Genomic DNA, 23,195 nt, shown 5'->3' on the forward strand with positions numbered 1-23,195 from the left:
GGCCCACTGGGGAACAGAACAGGCCAGCTAAGGCTGCTGAGTGTGCTGGGTTAAGTGGCCGACAGAGTGGTCTGGGGAAGGCTTCAGGGGCAGTGTCTCAGGGAATCTAGTTGGAAAGCCATTCCAGTGACCTCAGAAGAGGTAATATCAGACTCCAGGGCCTCCCTGCCTCTCACCTTCTCTCTCCAGACCATCCCCCATGGGACAAGGAGTGGTGTAATTCATTACCTTCTAGAGCTGGGGCGATCTTAGCCCATTCTCTGGGTCTTTGAAGTCTTCTCTCCTTTCTCCCTGCCAACCGGACAGCCTGCCAGCTCCATGGATACTCAGATGTGCTTCCCAAAGAAGCAGGAGAAAGTGAAGAAGAGGGTCGTCTGGGACATTGAGGTGGCTGAGGAGCTACAATGGAAAGGCTGGGTGTTGGGGAAGGAGATCACCAAAAACCTGGTTCTGAAAAATCTCTCCTTGAAAATCCAGAAGATAAAATACAGGTACCAATATGAGGGATCAGAGACTAAGTCCCTGAGCCCTCAAACCCCCAAGGCAGCCACTTTTAAAACAAAAGTCATACAAAACCAAAAGAGTGTATAGAACATGTATAGTTTGAACAGTTGTTGAAAGTGGAACCCATGTGACCAGGTTAATTAATGGGGTAATAACAGTGTCTGAAGCTCACCTTCTCTCATCATGTGTCCCCCCAGCATTGGAACACCTTCCCTACTGGTAAAGGTAACCACTGTTCTGACTTTCATGATAATGATTTTCTTGTTTTTCTCAAAAGGGTTTGCCACTTATGTTTGCATCCCTAAATGATATAGTTTGTTTACCTTCTTTTCTTATGAACTTTATGTAAGTGGGATAACATGATATACTTTTGTTGTTGTTGTTCAGTCACTAAGTCATATCTGATTCTTTGCAACCCCATGGACTGCAGCATGCCAGGCTTCCCTGTCCTTCACTATCTCACAAATGCTCAAACTCATGTCCATTGAGTTGATGATGCCTTCCAACCACCTCATTCTCTGTCTCCCCCTTCTCCTCCTGTCTTCAACCTTTCCCACCATCAGGGTCTTTTCCAGTGATTCAGCTCTTCACATCAGGTGACCAAAGTACTGGAGCTTCAGCTTTAACATCAGTCCTTCCAATATTCGGGATTGAATTCTTTAAGATTAAGTGGTTTGATCTTGCTGTCCAAGGGACTGTCAAGAGTTTTCTCCAGCACCACAATTCAGAAGCATCAGTTCTTCGGCGCTCAGCCTTCTTTATGGTCCATCTCTCACATCCATGCATGACTACTGAAAAATCCATGGCTTTGACTATATGGAGCTTTGTTGGCAAAGTAATGTCTCTGCTTTTTAATATGCTGTCTAGGTTGGTCATAGCTCAGTTATATTCATAAGACTCATCCACATGCATACATAGTTTATCCTTTTTAATCACAGAGTAATAGTTCAATGTATGCTTCTATGTGTTTGTGCATTCTTCTGCTGAGGAACATTTTGGTTGTTTGAAGTTTGAGACTGTTATCAACATTGTTCAGCTATTGCACAAGTTCAGGTTTTTCTCGGGTAGACACAAAGGAATAGAACTACTGTGACTTAGAACATGTACATGTTTGCTTCTTACAGATGTTTGTACATGTTTGCCAAACTCATTTCCAAAGTACTTATATCCATTTATATTCCCACCAGCCACATATGAGTATTCCCATTCCTCTTTATCTTTACCAACAATTGATATTCTTTAGACTTAAATTAGTTGCCAATAATGCTAATTTGTTGTAGGTTTAATTTGCATTTCTCTGATTTCTATTACAATTAAGTGTTTTTTCCTATGTTATTGGCCATTTCGTTTGTGAAATTCCTGTTTAAGTCTGTGCCCATTTTTCTGTTAGATTATCTTTTTTCATTTTTCAAAAAGAATTAAAATGTAGCTGATTTGCAATATTATATGAATTTCATCTGTATAGCATAATGATTGAGTACTTCTATAGATTATATACTCCCTTAAAAGTTATTACAAGATAATGGCTATCATTTCCTGTGCTATGCAGGATATCCTTGTTGCCTAACTTTTATTTTATTATTTTAAGTTTAGGTTTATTTACTTATTCTATTTTTGGCTGTGCTGGGTCTTTGTTGCTTTGCATGGGCTTTCTTTCATTGCGTCAGGCGGGGTGCACTCTTCACTGCAGTGCTTGGGATTCTCATTGCAGTGGCTTCTCAGGCTGTAGGCACATGGGCTCAGTAGTTGCGGCTCGAGGATTCTAGAGTGTGAACTCAGTAGTTGTGGCATGAGGGCTTAGTTGCTCCTCGGCATGAGGAATCTTTCCAGAGCAGGGATGGAACCTGTGTCCCCTGCATTAGCAGGCAGATTCTTATCCACTGTGTCAACAGGGAAGTCCTGCTTATCTATTTTAAATTTGGTAGTTTGTTTCTCTTAACCCCATACGCCTATCTTGATCTTGCCCCTTCCCACTTCCCTCTCCCCACTGGTAACAACTACTTTGTTTTCTGTGTCTTTGAGTCTGTTTCTGCTTTGCTATGGACATTGGTTTGTTTTAGTTTTTAGATTTCACATACAAGTGATATCATGTAGTATTTGTCTTTGTCTGACTTACTTCACTAACCATAATATTCTCTAGGTCCACCCATGTTGCTGGATTTCATTATTTTTTTGTGGCTGGGTAATATTCCATTGTGAGTGTGTATGTGCATGTGTGTGTGTGTGTATGCCACATCTTCTTGACCTATTTGTCTGCTGATGGCTGCTTGGGGTGCTCCAGTATCTTGGCTATTGTAAGCAGTGTTGCTGTGAACATTGGGGTACATGTATCTTTTCCAATTAGTATTTTTCTTGTTTTTTTTTTTCCTGGATATATGCAGAGGAGTGGAATCGCTAGATCATATGGTAGTCCTATTTTTAGTGTTTTTAGAACCTCCATACTGTTTTCCAGGATGGCAGACCAGTTAACATTCCTACCATTAGTATACAAGGGTCCCCTTTTCTCCACATCCTTGCCAACGTTTGTTATTTGTAGACTTCTTGATAATAGTGCAAGGTGATATCTTGTTGTTATGATTTGCATTTCTCTAATAATTAGCAATGTTGAGCATCTTTTCATGTACCTGCTAGCTATCTTTACATGTTCTTTGTAGACTGTCTTTTTTTAATAGATGTTCTTATTGAAGATACTAATTCTTTGTCAGTTATGTGTTGTGAATATCTTCTCCCACCTTGTGATTTGTCTTTTCTTCTATCATGTATTTTGAAGAAAAGGCATTCTTAATTTCAAAGGAATCAAATGTACCAATATTTTTTCTTTTATGGTTGATACCTGCAAGTTCTTCTCTACCCTTATCTAGTTCATGAAGATTTTCTCCTATAGTATCTTCTAAAGACATTATAATTTTGCCTTTCATATTTGTCTTTTATCTACATGGAATTGATTTTTGTGAATGGTTTGAAGTAGGGATTCAGTGACTTTTTTTCCTCTCAAATCAATTTCCAGTTGTCCCAGCACCATTTATTGAAAATTTTATACTTTGCCTTATGATCTCCCTACCACTGATGTTTATCAAGTGTCCATACATGTAGGAACCATTTCTGAATCCTGTTTTGTTCCCTTGCTCTATTTGTCTCTCCCTGGGCCAATAAATATCATCCTGAATTGATTATTAAAGCTTATAATAAGTTCTATAATAAGCTTATAATAAGTCTTGATTATCTTGTAGTTTAAGTCCTCCAACTTCATTCTTTCTTAAGATTGTCTTGGCTCTCATTGGACCTTTTAACTTTCATAAATGTCTTCAAATCAACTTAAATAGATGCACGTAGACAACCTTTTAAGATTTTGTTTAGGATTTAGTTGAACATATAGATCAATTTAGGCTTTCCAGGTGGTTCAGTGGGGTAAAGAGTCCGCCTGCAATTCAGGAGACGCAGGAGACACGGGTTTGATTCTTGGGTCAGAAAGATCCCCTGAAGGAGGGCATTGGCAACCCACTCCAGTATTCTTGCCTGGAGAATCCCATGGACAAGAGGAGCCTACAGTCTATAGGATTGAAGAGTTGGACATGACTGAAGTGACTGAGCACACAGGCATACACACATAGATCAATTTGGGGAGAATTGACATCATTACAAATTGAGTCATGAACATGGTGCCTCTCTATATTTCTTTAGGTCTTCTTTCATGTCTTTCAGTAAAATGTAAAATTTTCTCCATAGATGTCTTACACATCTTTAGTTAGAATTATACCTAAGTGTTTTAAATTTTTAGTGATGTTGAGTATATCTTTTAAAGTTGTTTTATTTTTCTGCTTGTTGCTGGTTTTTTAGAAAGTCATTTTTTAAAAATATAGATGCTTTGTCCACACCCTTGTGCCCAGCAACCTTGGCAAATTCTCTCGTTAATTCTAATGATGTGTTTGTTAATTCTGTCTTCCATGTACATGTTCATATCTTAAATGAAAATGGCATTTTTTTCCCTTCCTTTCCAATCCCATATCTTTTCTTTCTTTGTCTTTCCTTCCTGCACTATTGAAAAGGAAAGTGCTGAACAGAAGTGGTTATAGAAGACATCCTTGTTTTGCTCATGATCTCAACGTGAAAGATTCCAGTGTTTCACCATTAATTTGCATGTTTCCTGTAGTTGTTTTTTTTTCTTCTTTTTTTAGACTTTATCAGGTTAAGGAAGTTCCCTTCTATTCCCAGGTTGCTGAGAGTTTTTGTCATAAACATATGTTGAAGTTTATTTAATGTTTTTCTTTATTGAGATGGTCATTTGTTTTTTTCTCTCTTGATTTGTCAATACGGTGAATTACATTAAATGATTTTTAATTTTCTTTTTTTTGGCTGCACCACAGGGCATGTGGGATCTAACCTGCACCCCCTGCAATGGAAATTTGGAGTCTTAACCACTGAACTGCCAGAGAAATCCCCTGATTTTTAAAAAAATTAATTATTTTTTGGCTGTGCTGTGTCTTTGTTGCTGTACATACACTTTCTGTGAGCGGGGGGGGGGCTTCTCTTGTTGCAGCGCGTAGGCTCTGGGGCGCACAGGGTTCAGTAATTGTGGCCCACAGGCTTAGTTGCCCTGAGGCATGTGGAATCTTCCCAAACCAGGGATTGAACCCACGTCCCCTGCATTGGCAGGAGGATTCCCAACCACTGGATCATCAGGAAAATCCATCCCCACAGTTTTTTTTTTTCCCCAATGTTAAACCAGTGGTGTATTCTTAGAATAAACCCAGCTTGTTCATGATTGAGTATTCTTTCTATACACATTGCTAAATTGTTTTTGCCAATATTTTGTTTATGGCTGGTACTGGCCTGTAATTTTCCTTTCTTCTCATAACTGTCAGGTTTTGATAACAACATTATGATAGACTCACAGAGTATTTTGGGGAGGGTTTCCTTGTTTTCTGTTGTTGGGAAGACAAGGCTAGAATTATCAAGTGCTCCATGCTGCTTGCTGCAAAGCCATCTGGCCTGGTCTTTTCTTTGTGGGATGGTTCTTTGACTATTTATTCAATTTTTTGGATAATTTTAGGTTAGGGTGGCCGCAAAATGTATAATTCTTGAGTAACTTTTGGTCAATTATACATTCCTAGAAATGTGTTTATTTTATCTGACCTACTGGTATAGAGTTTTTGGCAGTATTTTTTTTTTTTTTAGTAATTTTGTCTATTTATTCATTCACTCTCGGCTGTGCTGGGTCTTCGCTGCTGCGTGGGCTCCTCTCCACTTGCGGCGAGCAGGCGTCACTCTCTAGTTGCGGTGCGCGGGCGGCCCCTTGCAGCGGCCCCTCTCGCTGCAGAGCGTGGCCTCGGTAGCTGTGGGGGCACGGCCTTAGTTGCCCCACAGCATGTGGGATCTCCCCAAGCCAGGGATGGAACCCGCGTCCCCTGCGTTAGCAGGTGGACCCTTAACCACTGGACCACCAGGGAAGTCCGCTCCTGTATCTTTCCCTTCAGCTCTCCGTCCTGGAGTGAAGGTTTGAGATAAAAATGGTGGCACGCGAGAGGCAATTGCTACTGGGAAATAACCCCTGTGTTTCCCCTTCCACAGTCCCACCAGCTGCTTAGCTTTCCAGGGTCTCCCCTAATCTTTCTGCCTCTTCTAGTTTTCTGATCCCAAAGTGTGTATTCCTTGGCTCCCTCCCACAGGCCCCCCAAGACCAAGTTCTTCTTCACGGTTGTCCCCCAGCCCATCTTCCTGAGCCCAGGCCTAGCCCTCTCACTCCCCGTCATCTTCCGCCCTCTGGAGAAGGTAAGGCCTGCCGTGGCGAGTGGAGGACAGGGAGGGACATGGGCACAGTGACCTCGGAGCAGGGGGCCAGGGCAGAGCAGTGAGGAGCCCCCCTGAACCCAACCACCACACCCACATCCTACCACTTGGAGCCAGAACTCATTAGACAGAAGGGGCTTCCGGTTGGATGTGTGGGGTGGCGGGGCGGTGGGGGCAGCAGGGAAGGCTGCGCTACTCTGTTGGCCATCAGAAAGCCCTGTATTCCTTGGCTTCTTCCTGCTCTCAAAATATTCTCCCAAAACTTTGTCCCTCACAAAGAGGCCCCATATCTCTGAGACCAAGATGGCGCTACAGCTCAAGTAACTGACCTTGTCTTCAGAGACTGAGATGGAGGAGGGCCATGGCCTGGCCCAGCCCTCCACGGTTATGTTGGGGGGATGGCCAGGGCCAGGGGGAGGTGGGTACCACCCGGGTACACTGATCAGTCACTGCCTCTGCCTCTCCCCCCCGCCCCCACACACCGCAGAAGGAGTACGTGGACCAGCTGTGGCTTGAGAAAGCGGAGGGGATGTTCTGTGTGGACTTGAGAGCCACCCTGCCCTGCCACAATCTGATCTGCCCACCGTCCCTGCAGTTGCCCATGTGCGCCATGGGGGACATGGCCGAGGCCTGGTTCTGCCTGGAAAATGCGGGGTGAGGGCAGAGGCTGAGGCTTGGAGGTGGGAAGTGCGACAACTGGGAGGAGGATTCCTGGGAGCAGGAGAGACCGGTGTGTGGGGTGTGGAATGGGGTGTGGGAGTAAAGGGGGCATCTCTACCTTTCTAAAGCAGGGGCAGTGGTCAGAGGGGGCAAAGTGGCTCTGATCCGCATCTCCCCCACCGGGTCCCACCCCCAGGGACCTGTCTACCTTCTTCACCTGGGAGTCCCCCAGCCCATTCCAGATGCTGCCGACCTCGGGGCTGCTGGAACCAGGCCAGGCCTGCCGGATCAAGGTGACCTTCCAGCCCCTAATGGCTGTCATCTATGATGCTCAGGCCATGTGCTGGTATGGGGATGGCAGCAAGCAGAAGAGCAGCATCCAGCTGCAGGCTGTGGGTGAGGCCCGACCTCTCACCCGTCCCCAGAGCCCCCGCCCCACCTCCCTGGGAAACAAAGCCTCCAGTGTGCTTCCCCCCACCCCCTCCCTGGCCTGGCCCCCAAGGGACCTCCATCAGCCTCCCGCCCTTCGCCGAGCCCCACAGGCTCTGTCATCTCTTTGCTTCCCTTGGTGCCACAGACCAGTGTTTCCCTGGTGACCCGTGTCTTCCTCGAAGGGGCTATTCCGTTTGGGGCCACAGAGGCCCTGGTGGGTTTCTCCCCAAGGCTGTCCACTCTCTCTGCCCAGCCAAATGCGCCCAGCTGCTGGTGAGCATAAAGCAGAGGCACCCGGAGGACCAGGATGCCGAGGGCTTCCAGAAAGTGCTGCACTTTGGCTCCGTTGCCGTGGGCTGCACCGCCGAGAGGCAGATCAAGCTCTATAACCCATCGGCAGTACGCGTCCTACGCACGCGGGGGGCGTGGGGGCGGGGCTCGGGGACCACAGGCCCGGGTGCGCCTAACACCCACCCCCTGTACCGCATGCTGCAAGCCTCGCATACCTACGTCTGTTGATACGCTCGTGTCGACAGGGGTCCCCCCATCATCTCAACTGGGGGCTGGGCTGGACTATCCCGTGACCCCCCCCCCCCAGAACAACCCCAAGAGCAGCCCTCAGGTGTCCTGATTCCAGGACCACTGCTAGCCCTCGTGGTACCTTTGGGACAAGGCAGAGGTACCCGCTCTGGGCAGTCCCAGCGCTGGGCACACGACTCAGCCCCTTCCCTCCTGTGGGCCGAGGCAGCCTTGCTCTACAATCGAAGCTGATGACCGAGGCAGAGGCAGGGCTTCAGCGGGGCACCTTGGTGATGACAGACCACTCCACCCTGTAACCGGACCTTCCCTGGCCCCACAGGTGAGCACCCCCTTCAGGATCGAAGTGGCCCCAGACATGCTGGTCAAAGACCAGGCCTTCTCGTGCCCCACAGCCCACGGCATCGTGCCCCCCGGAGAGAAGAGATTCGTGTCGGTGTTCTTCCACCCGGAGACCTTGGACGCCAGGACCATGGACTACTTGTCCATCGTGCCCTCTGGCTGTGCCTCCCAGACCCTGCTCAAAGTCGTTGGTTTCTGTAGAGGTACTGGCAGTCCCAGGTCACCGCCCTGCCTCCAGAGACTGGAGCAGCCCCTGCTTACAACTGACAACCATCTGCTCCCAGATGCCCGGGGCCTCCCTACCCTTAGCCTGGGTGTCTGCTGCCCCCTGGTGGGCTCAGCTAGGAATCAGTTAAGGTCACCTGGAGATACGGTTCCCATACTCACCCCCCACCCCCTCCTCCCAACCCCCCCCACCGCCACCCCCCATCCCCCCACCCCCGTCACCTGGCGATCTGCTCAGGCCACTGGGGTGCCAAGCCTTTCCAACCCAATCTTACTGTCTCCAGGCAGCACTACCTCCCATCGGTGGGACCCTTGGAGACCCCCCCAGGTGGCCAGGTGGCCAGGCCCACTCACAGCGCACCCCCCCCCCCCCCCCCCCATCCCCCCACCCCACCCCCCGCCTCCTCTGCCCAGGTCCTGACCTGTCACTGCAGCATCACTGCGTCGACTTCAGCTGGGTCAACCTCGGGACCCGCTCAGAGCAGTCCCTGTGGATGGAGAACAAGTCGGACTGCACGGCCTACTTCCACTTTGACATCGACTGTCAGGAGAGTGTCTTCAGCATCACACCTGCCTTTGGGACCCTGGTGGGCAAGGCCCGCATGACCCTCTGCTGTGTCTTCCAGCCCACTCAACCCATCATCTACTGCCGGCGGGTGGCCTGTCTCATCCACCACCAGGTGACCTGCCGGGGAGGGATGAGGAGGGGCTCCTCTAGGTGCTGGAGAGGCCGATCCAAGGCCCAGTCATGAGGACAGGGCTCAGTGCTCAGTCACCTGTATTCTGGAACTTGCACGGCTTTCTCCTCCAGGGCCCCTGGCTTGGCTTTCAGAGCCAGTGGTTGGCTAGGGGCAGGCGGGGGTTCGCTTCGAGCCAGGTGGGCAGGCCAGTCTTGCCCTCACTGCTGCCAGGCTGGGACTTTGGCCCTCACCCCACGTAGCACGTGCAGGGCAGAGAGCCTTGAGATGACAACCCCCACCCGGGCCCCCAGACCAGGTGGTACATGCTGTGCCCTGATGAAGCCGGTCTCTGGCCAGGGTGGCGAGTGGAGGCTGAAATCTAAGCTCACACAGAAAATGTCGTAGGACCCACTGTTCCTGGACCTGATTGGGACATGCCACTCGGAGAGCACCAAGCCAGCCATCCTCCGGCCTCAGCATCTCACATGGTACCGCACAAACCTGGCGCGGGGCCTGACGTTCTATCCGCCCGACATCCTGGGCGTCATGCTGAGGGAGAGGAAGCTGGAGCAGGATAAGAACGGTGCCCTGATGATCCCCATTGAGGTTCGATGTGTCCCTCTGGGACCTCGGGGGGCTGTCCACCCTCCCAGGTTCACACCCCACCCTTCTCTAGCAATCCTTGGGCAGTCCCGCGCTCCGCAGTGCCGTGGGCATCGTTCGTAGTCAGGGGGTGTGACATGTGTGGAGCTCTTGTAGCCTTTTCCAGAAAGGAGCACAGAGATGAGGGGCAGCGGCTGGAGAACTGGCCCCCACCAACCCGGCTCTCCCCACGCAGGACCTGGAGGACATACCGGCCCCGCAGTATCCCCTCATCCCCCCAATGACTGAGTACTTCTTCGACGGTACCAACGACGTGGCCATCTTTCCCCCGCCCGTCAGCATTGAGCCTGTCGAGGTGGATTTTGGTGCCTGCCCCAGGCCCAAGGACCCCAGCCCCGTCCCCCTGTGCCTGATGAACCATACCAATGGCAAGATCACCGTGGCCTGGACGCGCAGGGCTGACTGCCCCTTCTGGGTGACCCCAAACACCTGCGATGTGCCCCCTCTCAAGTCCACAGCCCTGCGCCTGCATTTCCAGCCACCTCACCCCAATGGCCTGTATGCCGTGGAGCTTGAAGCCTTTGCCTTCTATAAGGTGTGTGGGGGCACACGGGACAGGGGAAGGTGGATTCTCTGCCCTGGAGCCTGAACGGCAGGGTGTGGAGTCGGAGGGGAGGGTGGGGTGAGGTGGGACCCGTGCTCTCTGTGCTGGGCTCTGCTCCCTCCTCTCCTTGTCTCCTTGGCTGGACTTTGGCCTTGGTGGTCTGTCTTTCTCCCAGGTTCATGTCCTGCCTTGACTGAGGGGCTTCTTGGCCCAGCTGATTATGTCTCCCTCACGTGTGCCTCCCACCCTCTCTGGAGGGAGAGCTCAGTGGGGCTCAAGCCCTTTGGAAAATTCTGGTGCACGTAGTTTCCTGGGCCTCCTGGCTGGGGGGGGCTCCTGACCTCTCGCTAGTCCTTGGGGTAGGAAGTGGTCCTTCTGGAAGAGCCGAGGGCAGGACCTCCGCCCTGGGGGGACAGAGCCTGGGGCACCCAGTAATTACGTGCGTGTAGGAAGGGGCTTCTCATCCGTCTTCCCCTGACCAGGTGGCCAGTTCAGCCTCTCAGCCCCAGACGCGTCGCTCCCTTCTCATTTCCAGCCCGTCCTCCCCTTCCCTCCTTCTCTGCTCTGCCCACCTTGCTGTTCTCGCCCAGTGGCCGGGTGCTGGGGCTGAGGGAAGAGCAGGGCTGCACAGTCCAGATCAGGGTCCCTCACCAGCTCTGTGACCTTGGGCTCCTCCCTTAGTGTATAGACCCCTGAGCTGTCTTTTCATCTATAAACTTGGGAGCGTATCCAAACTTTGGAGAAGTTTTTCCAAAGCTGAGTCTTTAGTTGCCTCTGTTCTAATATCTTGGCTGTGTGGGAACTCGGAAGTTTGTAGGAGTGAGGCTGTGGATGTCTGGCTTGGCTGAGCTCGTCAGACTTTTAGGCTACAGGTTGCAGTCCTAAGCTGTCCGATATGCCAACCACCAGCCACGTGTGGCCACTGAGCTCTTGAACTGTGTCTAGTCCAAACAGACACTCTGTCAAGGGAAGAGACGCTGATTTCTAGGACTTTGCACAAAAAGTATGCAAAATGCCTCCTTCCTCACATATATATGCCCCATGTATGGTGATGCCATCATGTGCGTGCGTGCGAGCTCAGTCACTTCAGTCGTGTCTGACTCTTTCCAACCCCATGGACTGTAGTCCACCAGGCTCCTTTCTCCATGGGATTCTCCAGGCAAGAATACTGGTGGGTTGCCATGCTCTCCTCCAGGGGATCTTCCTGACCCGGGGATTGAACTCGCATCTGCCTGCTTCTCCTACATTGCAGGTGGATTCTTTACACACTGAGCCACTTGGGAAGCCCAATGCCACCATCTATATGCATCATATACATAGATATATGTATATGTATGTGTATATATATATGTATGTGATGGCATCACCAATGCAATGAACTTGGGCAAACTTTGGGAGATGGTAAGGGACAGGAAGACCTAGAGTGCTACAGTCCATGGGGTCGAAAAAAGTCAGACATGACTGGGCAACTGAACAACAATAATACATACACACACAGATATATACAGGCTTCCAAAGTGGTGCTAGTGGTAAAGAACCTGCCTGCCAATGTACGAGACGTAGAGAGGTGGGTTCAATCCCTGGGTCAGAAAGATTGCCCTGAAGGAGGAAATGGCAACCCACTCTAGTATTCTTGCCTGAAAAACCCCATGGACAAAGGAGCCTGGTGGGCTACAGTCCTGGGGTCTCAAAGAGTCAGACTCAACTGAGCGACTAAGCATGCACACACGTATATGTATATGTAGGTATAACGTCGAAACAATATGATTTTGGATCTACTCAGTTAAATAAAATATATTGTTGAAATAAATTTTATGTGTTTTACCTTGTCGATGTGGCTACTAGAACATTTAAAATGATGTTTGCGGCTCGCACTTGCGGCTTGCATTCTGTTTCTATTGGCCAGTGCTCTCTGGGCACATTCCTGCAGGATGAATGCTGCTTTCACATCCCAGCCCCACCCTCGTCCTGCTGGAGGATTAGAGAGCGTGTTTGCTGACTGCTTGGTGCTGCGTGTCCAATGCGGGGCCTGGCGCACAGCGGGAGGGGCTGCTATGGCTGTGGTTCCCCCACTGTCTTCCCAGGGGGCCCCTCCCCCTGCACCCCATGTAGGGTTCCTGCAGCTCAGGGGGCAGGCTGGGGTGCCCCACCAGGTCAGACACCGCGGTCGTGGGTGTGGTCGTCCCACAGGTCCTGCGAAGCTACAACAACATCGAAGAGGACTGCACGGTGTGCCCATCCTGGTGCTTGACGCTCCGGGCGCAAGGCCACAGCTATTGCCCTGGCTTGGAGCACCACATCCCCCAATACACCCTGGACACCCCCAAGGTGAGCGTGGCCCCAGCCGCAGTGGGAGGTGGGACAAGGGGCTTGGCTCTGCCGTGGCCTGCAGATCCCTCCCATCTCTGGTGGTCTCAGAAGCAAGTCCAGTGCTCTCCCTGGCCATCCCAACCTCCCCACCACCAGCCCCTGGGGCTCTGCACCCATCTTGAAGGACTGTCTCCTGGACCACTGCAGTGGGACTGGGAAGAGTCTGGGGCTTGAACCACTGGCCTGCTCCATCTGAAATAGTTCCCTGGCCCTCTCACGCTCAGCTTTAAAGTCTCCAGCTCCTCTGATTGCATGTTAATTGAGTGCTGGCTAGGAATAGGACCTCCCAGGCCATGAGCCCCTGCCCTCAGGGATCATCCAGCCCAGCAAGTGTCTCAAGGCTGGCCCTTTAGCTTAACCCTGTCCTGAGGGAGTCATCATTCCCAGGCCTCTCCTGTCTTGGAGGCCCTGTCTGACCTGAGCCCCAGGATGACATAAAGTTGAGAAACACAGACTCTGGAGCCAGATGGCCAAGTGCCAGTTCTGGTTCCCCCTTGGATGCCTCTTCCCAGCTTCTATTGCCACCATCAGTCTTTTCATCCAGCTGCTCCACTCTCCTGTCTCACACTTGCTGGAAAGACGTTACTTTTGCACTGTATGTTTGGGGGTGATCTTGCCCCCTAACTGTTACAGTGCCCCCTAACTGTTACAGTGCTGCTCAAGGGCACCCCTTCCCACAGCCCTCCTGACTTCCCTGGGGTCTCCTCACTGACCCCCCCGCCCCGGCCCCCGCCCCTTTCCCTTGGCCAGTTCCTTACAGCAGTTGTGGCCTTTACTGAAATCTAGCAGAATTTTGCACCCATGTTGCCCACGTACCCCTCGCCCCCACCTCATGCACCTATGTTCTTTGTCCCAGCTGAAGGGGGCACCCGGGCCAGCAATTTCAGCTGTACATTTGGTAGCCAACCCAGCTCTTTGCCTCGTGCTGGCCACACCCTAGATGCCTGAGGGATGTTTGGGACTGCTGGGGCTTTCCCTTTCCCAGAGTGGGGCTCCCCCCTTCCCCCCACCAAGGCTGCCTGCCTGAGAATTACCTAGAAGGGGCTGCTTACCCCAGAGCTTCTGCACCTGCATCTCCAAAAGATGATTTGTGGGCACTTTAAGAGCCCCAGTGGCTCAGGCAGTAAAGAATCCGCCTGCCAGTGCAGGAGACACAGAAGATATGGTTTCGATCCCTGGGTCAGGAAGATCCCCTGGAAGAGGAAATGGCAACCCACTCCAGTATTCTTGCCTGGGAAATCCCCTGGACAGAAGAGCCTGGAGGGCTACAGTCTATGGGGTCCCAAAGAGTCGGACACACCTGAGCAACTGAACAACAAGATGAAAAAAACTTGTGGTGGTGGGGTCCTGGGGTCCTGAATTTCCTGGAGCCAGTCCCTACGGCTGCTCCATCTCCTTGTCTGGATGTCTGTGGAGATTAGAAGCATTTTGGGGGGGCCGAGCTGTGTCCCTCCATTCCCTGCCCCAGGGCACTGACCGGGTTGTGCGAGGGCATCTTGGGCCTCCTGGGAGATGGCTTCACCCATGCCCACACAGACCACCTGGAGTGTGCGTGTGGGGTGGGGCTGGGGAGGGCGTGCAGATCTGAGCCTGGACCCCTCCTCTCTCACACCCCAGCTCTTTCCTGCAGTGTCCCCCAGTGAACCCTCCTACCGCAGCCTGCTCCTCATCAACAAAGGCTCCATGCTGCTCACCTACAGCCTGGCCCCCAAAAGCAGCTTGGACATCTCCCTGCGGCCCCGCTCGGGCCTCCTGGGCCCTGGGGCCCACAAGATCCTCCTCACCTACACCTACCCTAAGGGCAACTCCTGGAAGCAGCACATTTTCTACCTGCAGTTCAATTCCTGCCCCCAGTACCTTAAGGTAGGTGGTGGGAGTAGGGACTGGATCCTTCGGAGGGGACCAGAGTCTGGGGCTTCCCTTTTCAAAGCCACATTCTGGGACTGGCCTTTAAAGCTCCCCTAAACTAGCTCAGGGGCTGCTCCCCGTCCAGGCAGTGAAACAGCAGGGAGAGGATCCCTGGGCCATGTCTGGGAACGGCTCTCCCCAGGACGCTGCCTGTCCACTTATAGGATCCGGAGCAAGAAAAAGGGGTGCAAAGATCCCCAAGGAAGGAGTAAGGGCAACCCAAGACTCATGACTACAGATGGTAGAAGGTGTTTGGGGCTGGGCCAGGGAAAGGGTCCGAGGTTTTTAGACTCACGTCTGGCCAATGAAATGGCCTGTACATCCTTTTTCGGTCCCTGACTTCTTTTCAGGAACCATCTCCTGTTCAGTCACTACGTACGTACTCTGCCTTTGACAGAACCTGCCCGTACCCAGGGCCCAGGGTGGGGCACCTTTTGCTGCTCTCTCCGAGGGAGAAAAGCTGCCCACCCATGATCTTTGGGGAAGCCAGGGCCACAGGGTGATGTCAGGGCACTGTCCTCCTTTCACTGGCCCCAGGAGGTGACCATGCAGAGCCGCGAGGAGCCGCTGCAGCTGAAGCTGGACACCCATAAAAGCGTCTTTTTCAAGCCCACCTGGGTGGGCTGCTCCTCCACCAGCCTCTTCACCTTCCGAAACCCCTCCCGTCTGCCCCTGGAATTTGAGTGGAGGGTCTCCCAGCAGCACCGAAAGATGCTGTCTGTCCAGCCCGCCAGAGGGATTATCCAGCCCAATGAGAGCCTTGTGAGTGCCTTGCCAAGAGCGGGAGGGAAGGATACCCATCATCCTCACCTTTACCATCATCTCTTACTCATGTCTCTCTGGGGCCAGGCTCACCCCTCCATCCAAGCCACAGTCATTTCTTCCAGCCTTATGCATAGGTATGACTGTTACCATCATCTTCACCCCCATTTTACGAAGAAAAATTGAGACTTGGGTTGGGAGGAAACCATTTACTAAGACTGTGAATTAAGAGGCGCAGAGCTGGGACTTAAACCCGGGTTTCTGCTGTCAGTGCCCAGGGGCAAGTCCATCCTCCATCCTCGGTCCCCCAAAGCTGGGAGGTTGTGCGGAGCACCTGGATTTGGGGCTAATGGGTGGCTGTCATTAAGGAGTGAGGAAGGGAGCTTCTGGAGGTCAAAGCGGTAGGTCCTTGTGCGGGGGCACAGGTGAGACCCAAAGCCGCAGAGCCCCAGCCCTGGTTTAGGGTCTCCTAGTCAAGGAGGCCAAGCTTGAGCTGAGAACCACCAACACACGCTATCTGTTAGAGCCCAGAGGTAGTACTCTGTAAGGCAAGAGACCACACAGACTCTGGAGTCCAGCCTCAAGAGTTCACATCCCCAGCTCCCACCACGTGCCCTCGTCAGCTGTGTGACCTTGGGAGAGTTACCCTGCTTCTCTGCATCTCCAGTTTCTCATCAGACAATGAGACACTAAAATAGTACCACTTACCTCTGGGGATAAGTGACTGAAGGCCCGAGGGAGATGACAGAGTACACAGTGTGTATAAGTGCCTGGCTCAGGGAAACACTCGGAAAGGTTTTCCATAGCTTGATGTTCTGCAGTGGGACCTCAGACATCCAAGAGCTGGGCGGGGGTTCCCAGAGACCCCCCCCATAGGGATAATGTCTGTGACCCCAGACGCTGACCTGGACCTTCAGCCCTCTGGAGGAGACCAAGTACCTGTTCCGAGTGGGGATGTGGGTCTGGGAAGCCGGCCTGCCCCCAAACACCAAGCCCTCCGCCACCACCCACTACATGCTCCGGCTGGCGGGCACGGGCATCACCAGCAGCCTGTCTGTGAGTGGGAGGAGCCCGACGGGTGCGGGGAGGGGAAGGGGAGGAGGGGCAGGGCCCAGGTGGGAGGGAAGGCCCCAGAGTGCCTGACCCCACGAAGGCAGTCTTCTGGCCTCCTGGCTCTCCCTGCTGGATCCGCTCTTTGGGGACCCTCTGAGGCTGGAGTGGGGGGCAACAGTGGGGGGGGGCCTGGGGGGGTCCCCCACCCCGGGATGGCAGACTCTGGCCCTCAGGCACAGGAGAAGGAGCTGGACTTTGGGAACATGCTGGTGAATGGCAGGCAGACCAGGATGCTGGTGCTCCTGAACGACGGCAACTGCACCCTCCACTACCGCCTCTTCCTGCAGCAGAGCCACCCCGAGGCTGTCGGGAACGGGCCCCTCGGTACTTAGGCCTGGGCGGGAGTGAGGGGCACGGGTTCACACTGGTTAACCGGACCATGGTCTGGGGACAGGGCTTGAAACTTGGTGCTTCCACTTGCTAGATGTGTGGGGTTGGAGGGTGATTGTCCTCTCTGAGCCTCAGTTCCCTCATCTGTAAAATGGGGCTACTGGTGGTGTCTACCTCCCAGGGCAGCTGGGTGGAGCAAAGTGCTTAGCAGGTGCCAGTGACCCCAAGACTGGTCCCCACTGTCTTGGCCTGGAGGAAGCTCTCTGCTCCCCATTTCCTGGCTCAGAGCCTGCTCTCTAATCAGAGCTCTGCTGGCCCAGGGAAGAGTGGCGGGGACTGGTGAGAGGAAAGGCCGGGCCCCTCTGGGCTGCGCTGGGGCCCTCTGCCTCTGACCCCACCCGGCCGCCCCTGACCCCACCCGGCCGCCCCTGAGCAGCTCTGCAGCTGGACCGCACAGAGGGGAGCATGCCGCCCCGGTCCCAGGACACCATCTGCCTGACTGCCTGTCCCAAACACCGGTCCCAGTACTCCTGGACCATCAGTTATGCTCTCGTCTCCCACAGAGGTACCTGGGCCATCTGGCAGGGTTGTCAGGGCCAGGGAGGAAAGGCAGAGGGCTGTGTGAGCAGGACCTGGGGTGGGAGGATGCCAAGAGTCCAGACAGAGCTGGCAGGATGGATGTGAACGTGCTAGGATGTGCTTTTGGGTGTCTAGTGTGCATGCCTCATACGAACCACATCTGTCAGTGTGGATGTCCACATATGCGTGCCTGAGCTGTGGAGGAGTTGGTGTGAAGAGTTGGGCACTGTGTTTACCTACTGAGGGATCTCAGGTAACTCCTCAGCTGCCTTGGGTCTCAGCTTCCTCCCTCATAAAACCAGGTTGTTGCCAGCCTGCCCCGGGGCCACCTGGTGGGAGTCCAGGACAGCACAGTCAGGGGAGCACAGGAGAGTGAGTGGCTGAGAGTGTGGGCTCCCTGGAATTGGATCCTGGCCCCAGCACTTATTAGCCCTGTAACCTCAGCAAAGTTGTTTAACTTCCCTTTGCCTCAGTTTCCACATCAGTAAAATGGGGATAATAATGGTCCACTGGCCAAAAAAAAAAAAAAAAAAGTGCAGATACATGTTACCACATGGGCAAACCTTGAAAACATTATGCCAAGTGAAAGAAGCCAGTCACTAAAAGCCACACATTGTATGATTCTGTTTATGTGAAATACCCAAAATAGGAAAGTCTAGAGACAGAAAGTAGATTAGTGGTTGCCAGGGGTGGGGAGAGGGGTGAATGGAGAGTGACAGCTACTTAGTACTGGGTTTGTTTGGGGAGGCCTGAAAATGTTCTACAGTCAGTGATGACGCTTGTGCAACTCTGTGAATATACGAAAAAAATCATTGCATTGTGTGTGTTGAAAGGGTTAATTTTGGGGACTTCCCTGGCGGTCCAGTGGTTAAAGCTTTGCACTTCCACTGCAGGGGGCACCCGGTTCAATCCCTGGTCGGGGAACTAAGATCCCACATGCCACATGATGCAACCAAAAAATTCTTTCTTTCTAATTTTTTTGGCTGCACTGCATGGCATGTAAATTCCTATTTCCCTGACCAGGAATCGAACTAGCGCCCCCTGCAGTGGAAGCACAGAGCCTTAACCACTGGACTGCCAGGGAAGTCCCCCCGCAAAAATGTTTTTAAATGGTTAATTTTATGGTATATAGATTATATCTCAATAAAGCCATTAGTGAGTTTGAAAATGAATAACAATGCACATTAAATAGAGTGGTGTTTGCCAAGCACTTAGGACAGTGCTTGGTTCACATAGAAAGTATCAGATAAGGTTTGGCTGTTGTTGGAAGTGTCCCTGGAGTCTGCTCCTGACTAGGGTCCCGGGGCAGGTTGCCCGGGACCCCTGCGCCCACAGTGTGTACTCCACTCCCCAGGGGAGCTGGCAGGTGAGCCCACCCCTCTCTCCCATACCCCTACAGATGACAAGGCTGGGGAGAAGCAGGAGCTATGTCACGTGTCCCTGACGGCCGTGTACCCCCTCCTCTCCATCCTGGATATCTGCTCCATGGGCAGCGCCGAGGGCATCACCCGGAAGCACCTGTGGCACCTCTTCTCCCTGGACCTGCTCAACAGTTACTTGGAGCGTGACCCCACCCCCTGGGAACTCACCTACAAGGTGCCCACCCGGCACAGGTGAGGTGGGCCTGGGGGAGAGGCAGAGCCCGTCTGGGAATGTTCTTGGAGCAATATTCCACTCGTGCCCCCAGCACCAGGCCCTGTCCAAGAAGGGGCTCCCTATCTCCCGCCCACCACCAATGTCTGCCCATCTCTGGTGGGGCCTGGAGAAGGCTGAGATTCACTTGAGGTCTCAAATGCTGACCCACCCCTGTGCCTGAGTCCCAGATTCTCCAGTTCCCCCAGCCACCCCTGGAAGGACTCCAGCCTGTCCCCAACCCTGTAGCAGACCATTTCTCTGCTCCACACAGTACCAGCCAGATCCCCCCTGTCTTCACCACTCTGAAGCTAAATTTCAATTTTGGGGTGGCACCGATAGATGCCCCGCCCTCCGTGGTGCTCCTGGCCCTGAAGAACAGCGGCATGGTGCCCCTGGACTGGTATGGAGTGGGGTACTGGGGGACAGGGGCTGGAGGTGTTCTCTGGTTCGTTGTAGCCCTGGCCACCTGGTGTCCATGAAGTGTGCCCCTGACCCCGCACATTGATTGGATGTAGACGCCAAGGTAGGACTAGGGTCACCCAACGGGACATCAGATCTGGCTGAGTCACGTCCATAGGCTCAGAAGTGGTAGACTCACCCTGATGGAGACTGGTAGTTGTTTAGTCACTAAGTCGTGTCCGACTGCTTTGCAATCCCGTGGCCTATAGCCCGCCAGGTTCCTCTGTCCATGGGATTTCCCAGACCAGCATTCTAGAGTGAGTTGCCATTTCCTTCTCCAGGACATCTTCCCCACCCAGGGACTGAACCCCCATCTTCTGCATTGGCAGGCAGATTCTTTACTGCTGAGACTGGCAGGGGCAACGTCATAGCTTAGCGAGTGAGAAGTAGCCACCATGCATGTGCCACAGCTGGCCACTAGGACCCTCTTCTCCAAGCTTCACACCAACCCTGTGAAAAAGTCCTCCTCCGCTGACAGTCTCACAGATGGGAGGCTAAGGACTCAGGCAAGAGCTCTCAGCCGTTAGAGGCAGAGCCAGTTCCCACCCAGATCTGTCCGAAACCAGAGCCCCCACTTACACAGGTTAGTCAGCAAGAAGCTACAGGGTGCCCTGAGCACTGAGCTAGATGCTGGGGCAGCCCCGACAGAGCCCCAGGCCAGCGGGGGCCGGGCCTGCATGGGGCGAGTTAAGGGTCTCTGGTAGGCTCTGCCGCCGCAGCGCCAGTGTCAGGGAAATGACCGAGCTGAGCAAAGCCACGTGGGGCTGCAGGAAGAGTCGGGGCTGGACACGGAGCCGCTGCGCTTCCCGGTCATACGGGGCCCAGGCCTGGGGACCTGAGTCTGCCACGCTGGGCCCCTTCTGTGCTTGGCTTAACTCCCACGGGGGCCCCGAACTGGTGCCCAGTTAGCATCCTTTCTCCGTGCCAGCGCCGTTTCTTTCTTTCCTCCCTGCCTCTGCCACGCACCTTCATTTCCCAGGAAACTTCCTTTTGATGACTTCCAACTTTGCTTGGCTAGACAGAGGTGAGAAAGAAGTGTCCCCATCTGGGTCAGGCTTGGGGGCGGGGCGGTGGGAAGAGAGCCAGGGGCCCAGCCTGGGCGTGGCAGTGGGTGGATGAGAGTGGACATAGGCATCTGTGATCTCAAGAGCCTTGGGGTGCATGTGGGTAAGACGGGGGCACTGTATTGTACCCCGTGCAGTGGCCGCCCCTTACTCTCTGGGTTTTCCTGTCCCTCCCTGTGTTGGAGGACGGGGAGCTGGTTCATTAAACAGCTTCTGTCTGAGAAGGGCTGGGACTGTGAGTAACTAAGCGCTTCTGGCCCTGAGTGACTGGGAAGCTTGGCAGGCTGTGGCCTGGTGGGGAAGGCCCGGGGCCTGCCTGGATCGCTGCGTCAGCCATTCACTGAGCTGTTTGAATGGCCAGGAGCCAAGGCCCTGCAGGGCTCGGGAGTGGGGGCAGGAGAAGCGGCGTTGGCCGGTGTCCTGGTGTGGAGCAGTGTATTTTGGTGGACTGTGTGTGCATGTGTGTTTGTGCAGAAGCACGCCAGCTCTCACTCTCAGTGGAGAGGGTCCAGGTGGCTGGAAATCGGGCAGGAGGAAAGCCAGGCAGAGAGCCCACTGAGCCGGGCCCGTCCATCGGGAGATCGTCTGAGGTTCAGGAAGGCAGTTCGTGCTTCTTCCTAGATTTCAAACACAGGGAACCTTCCTAGGAACACTTGACTCTCCTCGGCTTTTTTGTGGTGTTGTGTTTCCTTTCAGTTTCTTAGAAGGCTATTTTTAAAAATTCTAGCCGAGTCTCTGCTAAACTCATAAGGAACAGACCGAAGGTTTTATTCCTGCCAAGATCAGTAAGAAATGGGGAGTGTGGGCTTGGCCTGGAGGCAGCAGCAGGCAGGACAGAGAACCCCAAGTGGGTTTGGGGGGAGCGTCAGGGAGGGGGAAGCTGGGAGCCATGCTGCTGCCGCGCCCCCACCAAGCCTCCTCTGCTGCCTCTGAGCTTGGCCCGGGGAGATGTTGGGCCGTGCGTTTAAAGGGCGATCCCTCTCAGGTGTCAGGTGCACAGGTTAACGTCATCTGTTCCCTCATTCATTCACTAAGCCACTGGCCAAACGTGGACTGGGGCTTCCTAGGTGCAGGCCCCAGGCCCAGAGCTCAGAAGAGAAAAGCGGACTTGCCTAGGCCCTGCCCTCCTGGTGGGCAGACCGGCCTTGTGGTGCGTGGTGAGTGACATGCTGTGAAAGACCCTTATGCAGCGTCGAGAGCTCCTTCCCTCGGATTTAGAAGTGGTGGAAGGGTGTGCACACCTCAGAAACGCTTCCTGGAGAAAGTGAGACCTGTAGGCCAGGGAGCAGAGGCAGAGAGCCTTCAGAGAGCCTTTTAGACAGAGGGCCTGGTGCAGACACGGGTAAGAGGAAAAGGCACAGTGTGACTGTAACGTTGATAGGGACGTGGGCAGGGCCTTGGAGTCCTCCGCTGGGCGTGTAATTCTTCTCCTTCTGAGGAGGATGAGCGGTTCGAGGCAGGGGGACAGGCTGGCAGGTTTCCACAGTCCCAATCTGGGGGCCCACACTAGAGGACTGGCAGGGATTATTTGGACGGAGTTGGGGTGAGAGCCAAGAGGGAAACTGCGGACAAAGTAGCAAGGTCTCCAGTTTTGCTGTGGATCAATATCCTGCAGATAAAACGACAGAAGCAAGTAACAGGTAACGGTAACAAGTCCAACGACCCAAGGGTGATGGAAGAAAAGTAAGAACCACCCCCCCCAGCTCCCTCTCCAGTCGGCCCTGGTGGGCTTGGCATGTGCTTCCACTCTCAGCACTGGTACAAGGCACCGACACACGGACACAGTTACTCTTCCATGTTTTATTACGATAATGGCATGATGTTACATGTATTACTCTATTCAGCATTATAACAATAACATTGTCACCCACCCTTATGTCAGAAATATTCATTTTTAGATCAATAAAGGTCAGTATATAGAGATGTAACTCATTCATTTTAATAGTTGCATAATATCCCGTAATATGAAAGGACCTTATGTCTATTTTGTTTTGTTAATTTTTTAATTCTTGGTATTAAAATTTTTTTTAACTGTTTGACCATGCCATATGGCATGTGGGATCTTAGCTCCTCGACCCAGGATTGAACCCATGTCCCTTGCACTGGAAGTGTGGAGTCTTAGCCACTGGACTGTCGGGGAAGCCTTTACATTTTTAAACCACTCCTTTCAGATGACGCTAGTTGTTCCCAGTGCTTTTTAATGTTTTTTTACCATCACTAACAAAGTTGTAATAAACATCCTTGTGTGTGTGTGTGTGTGTGTGTGCCTGCCTGCATGCGTGCTTACATTTTTATCCCTGCAAGTTAATTCCCCCAAATAGAATTTCTGAATCAAAGAGCATTTTCTATTCTATGCACTTTCTATTCTAAAAGATGCTATCAAAATTCCTGCAACAAAAGATGGGAGCAATTCCTTCTCTCCCTGTGTTTGAGGATGTCTGTCCTTCCTAAACTTACCAGCATCAAATGTAACCATTTTTCACGATTCAGGTGTGAAAATACTTAAGATTATTTGAGGGAATTTTGATATGCATTTTCCTGAGACTCTCCTTGAGTCTTTTCAGGTGCGATGCCCATTTTTCCCCACTTCTGGCTATTCCC

The 23,195-nt window shown here is 52.7% G+C and overlaps 1 protein-coding gene across 1 annotated transcript in view; it reads left to right on the plus strand.

The window, feature by feature from the left end:
* Positions 1–23,195, plus strand: part of CFAP65 (cilia and flagella associated protein 65) — a 36,368-nt gene that overhangs the window by 2,102 nt on the left and 11,071 nt on the right. The window contains exons 2-18 of the mRNA XM_043910607.1: positions 307–491; positions 6,171–6,273; positions 6,779–6,945; positions 7,148–7,347; positions 7,637–7,782; positions 8,243–8,465; positions 8,902–9,167; positions 9,573–9,773; positions 10,006–10,365; positions 12,565–12,702; positions 14,362–14,607; positions 15,190–15,414; positions 16,312–16,470; positions 16,701–16,851; positions 17,294–17,422; positions 18,836–19,049; positions 19,343–19,471. Of these exons, the coding sequence (XP_043766542.1) occupies positions 307–491; positions 6,171–6,273; positions 6,779–6,945; positions 7,148–7,347; positions 7,637–7,782; positions 8,243–8,465; positions 8,902–9,167; positions 9,573–9,773; positions 10,006–10,365; positions 12,565–12,702; positions 14,362–14,607; positions 15,190–15,414; positions 16,312–16,470; positions 16,701–16,851; positions 17,294–17,422; positions 18,836–19,049; positions 19,343–19,471 (3,242 nt within the window). The remainder of the gene's footprint in view (positions 1–306; positions 492–6,170; positions 6,274–6,778; positions 6,946–7,147; positions 7,348–7,636; positions 7,783–8,242; positions 8,466–8,901; positions 9,168–9,572; positions 9,774–10,005; positions 10,366–12,564; positions 12,703–14,361; positions 14,608–15,189; positions 15,415–16,311; positions 16,471–16,700; positions 16,852–17,293; positions 17,423–18,835; positions 19,050–19,342; positions 19,472–23,195) is intronic.

Source organism: Cervus elaphus, chromosome 8 (genome assembly GCF_910594005.1).
Source record: "Cervus elaphus chromosome 8, mCerEla1.1, whole genome shotgun sequence".
Classification (NCBI taxonomy): Eukaryota; Metazoa; Chordata; class Mammalia; order Artiodactyla; family Cervidae; genus Cervus; species Cervus elaphus.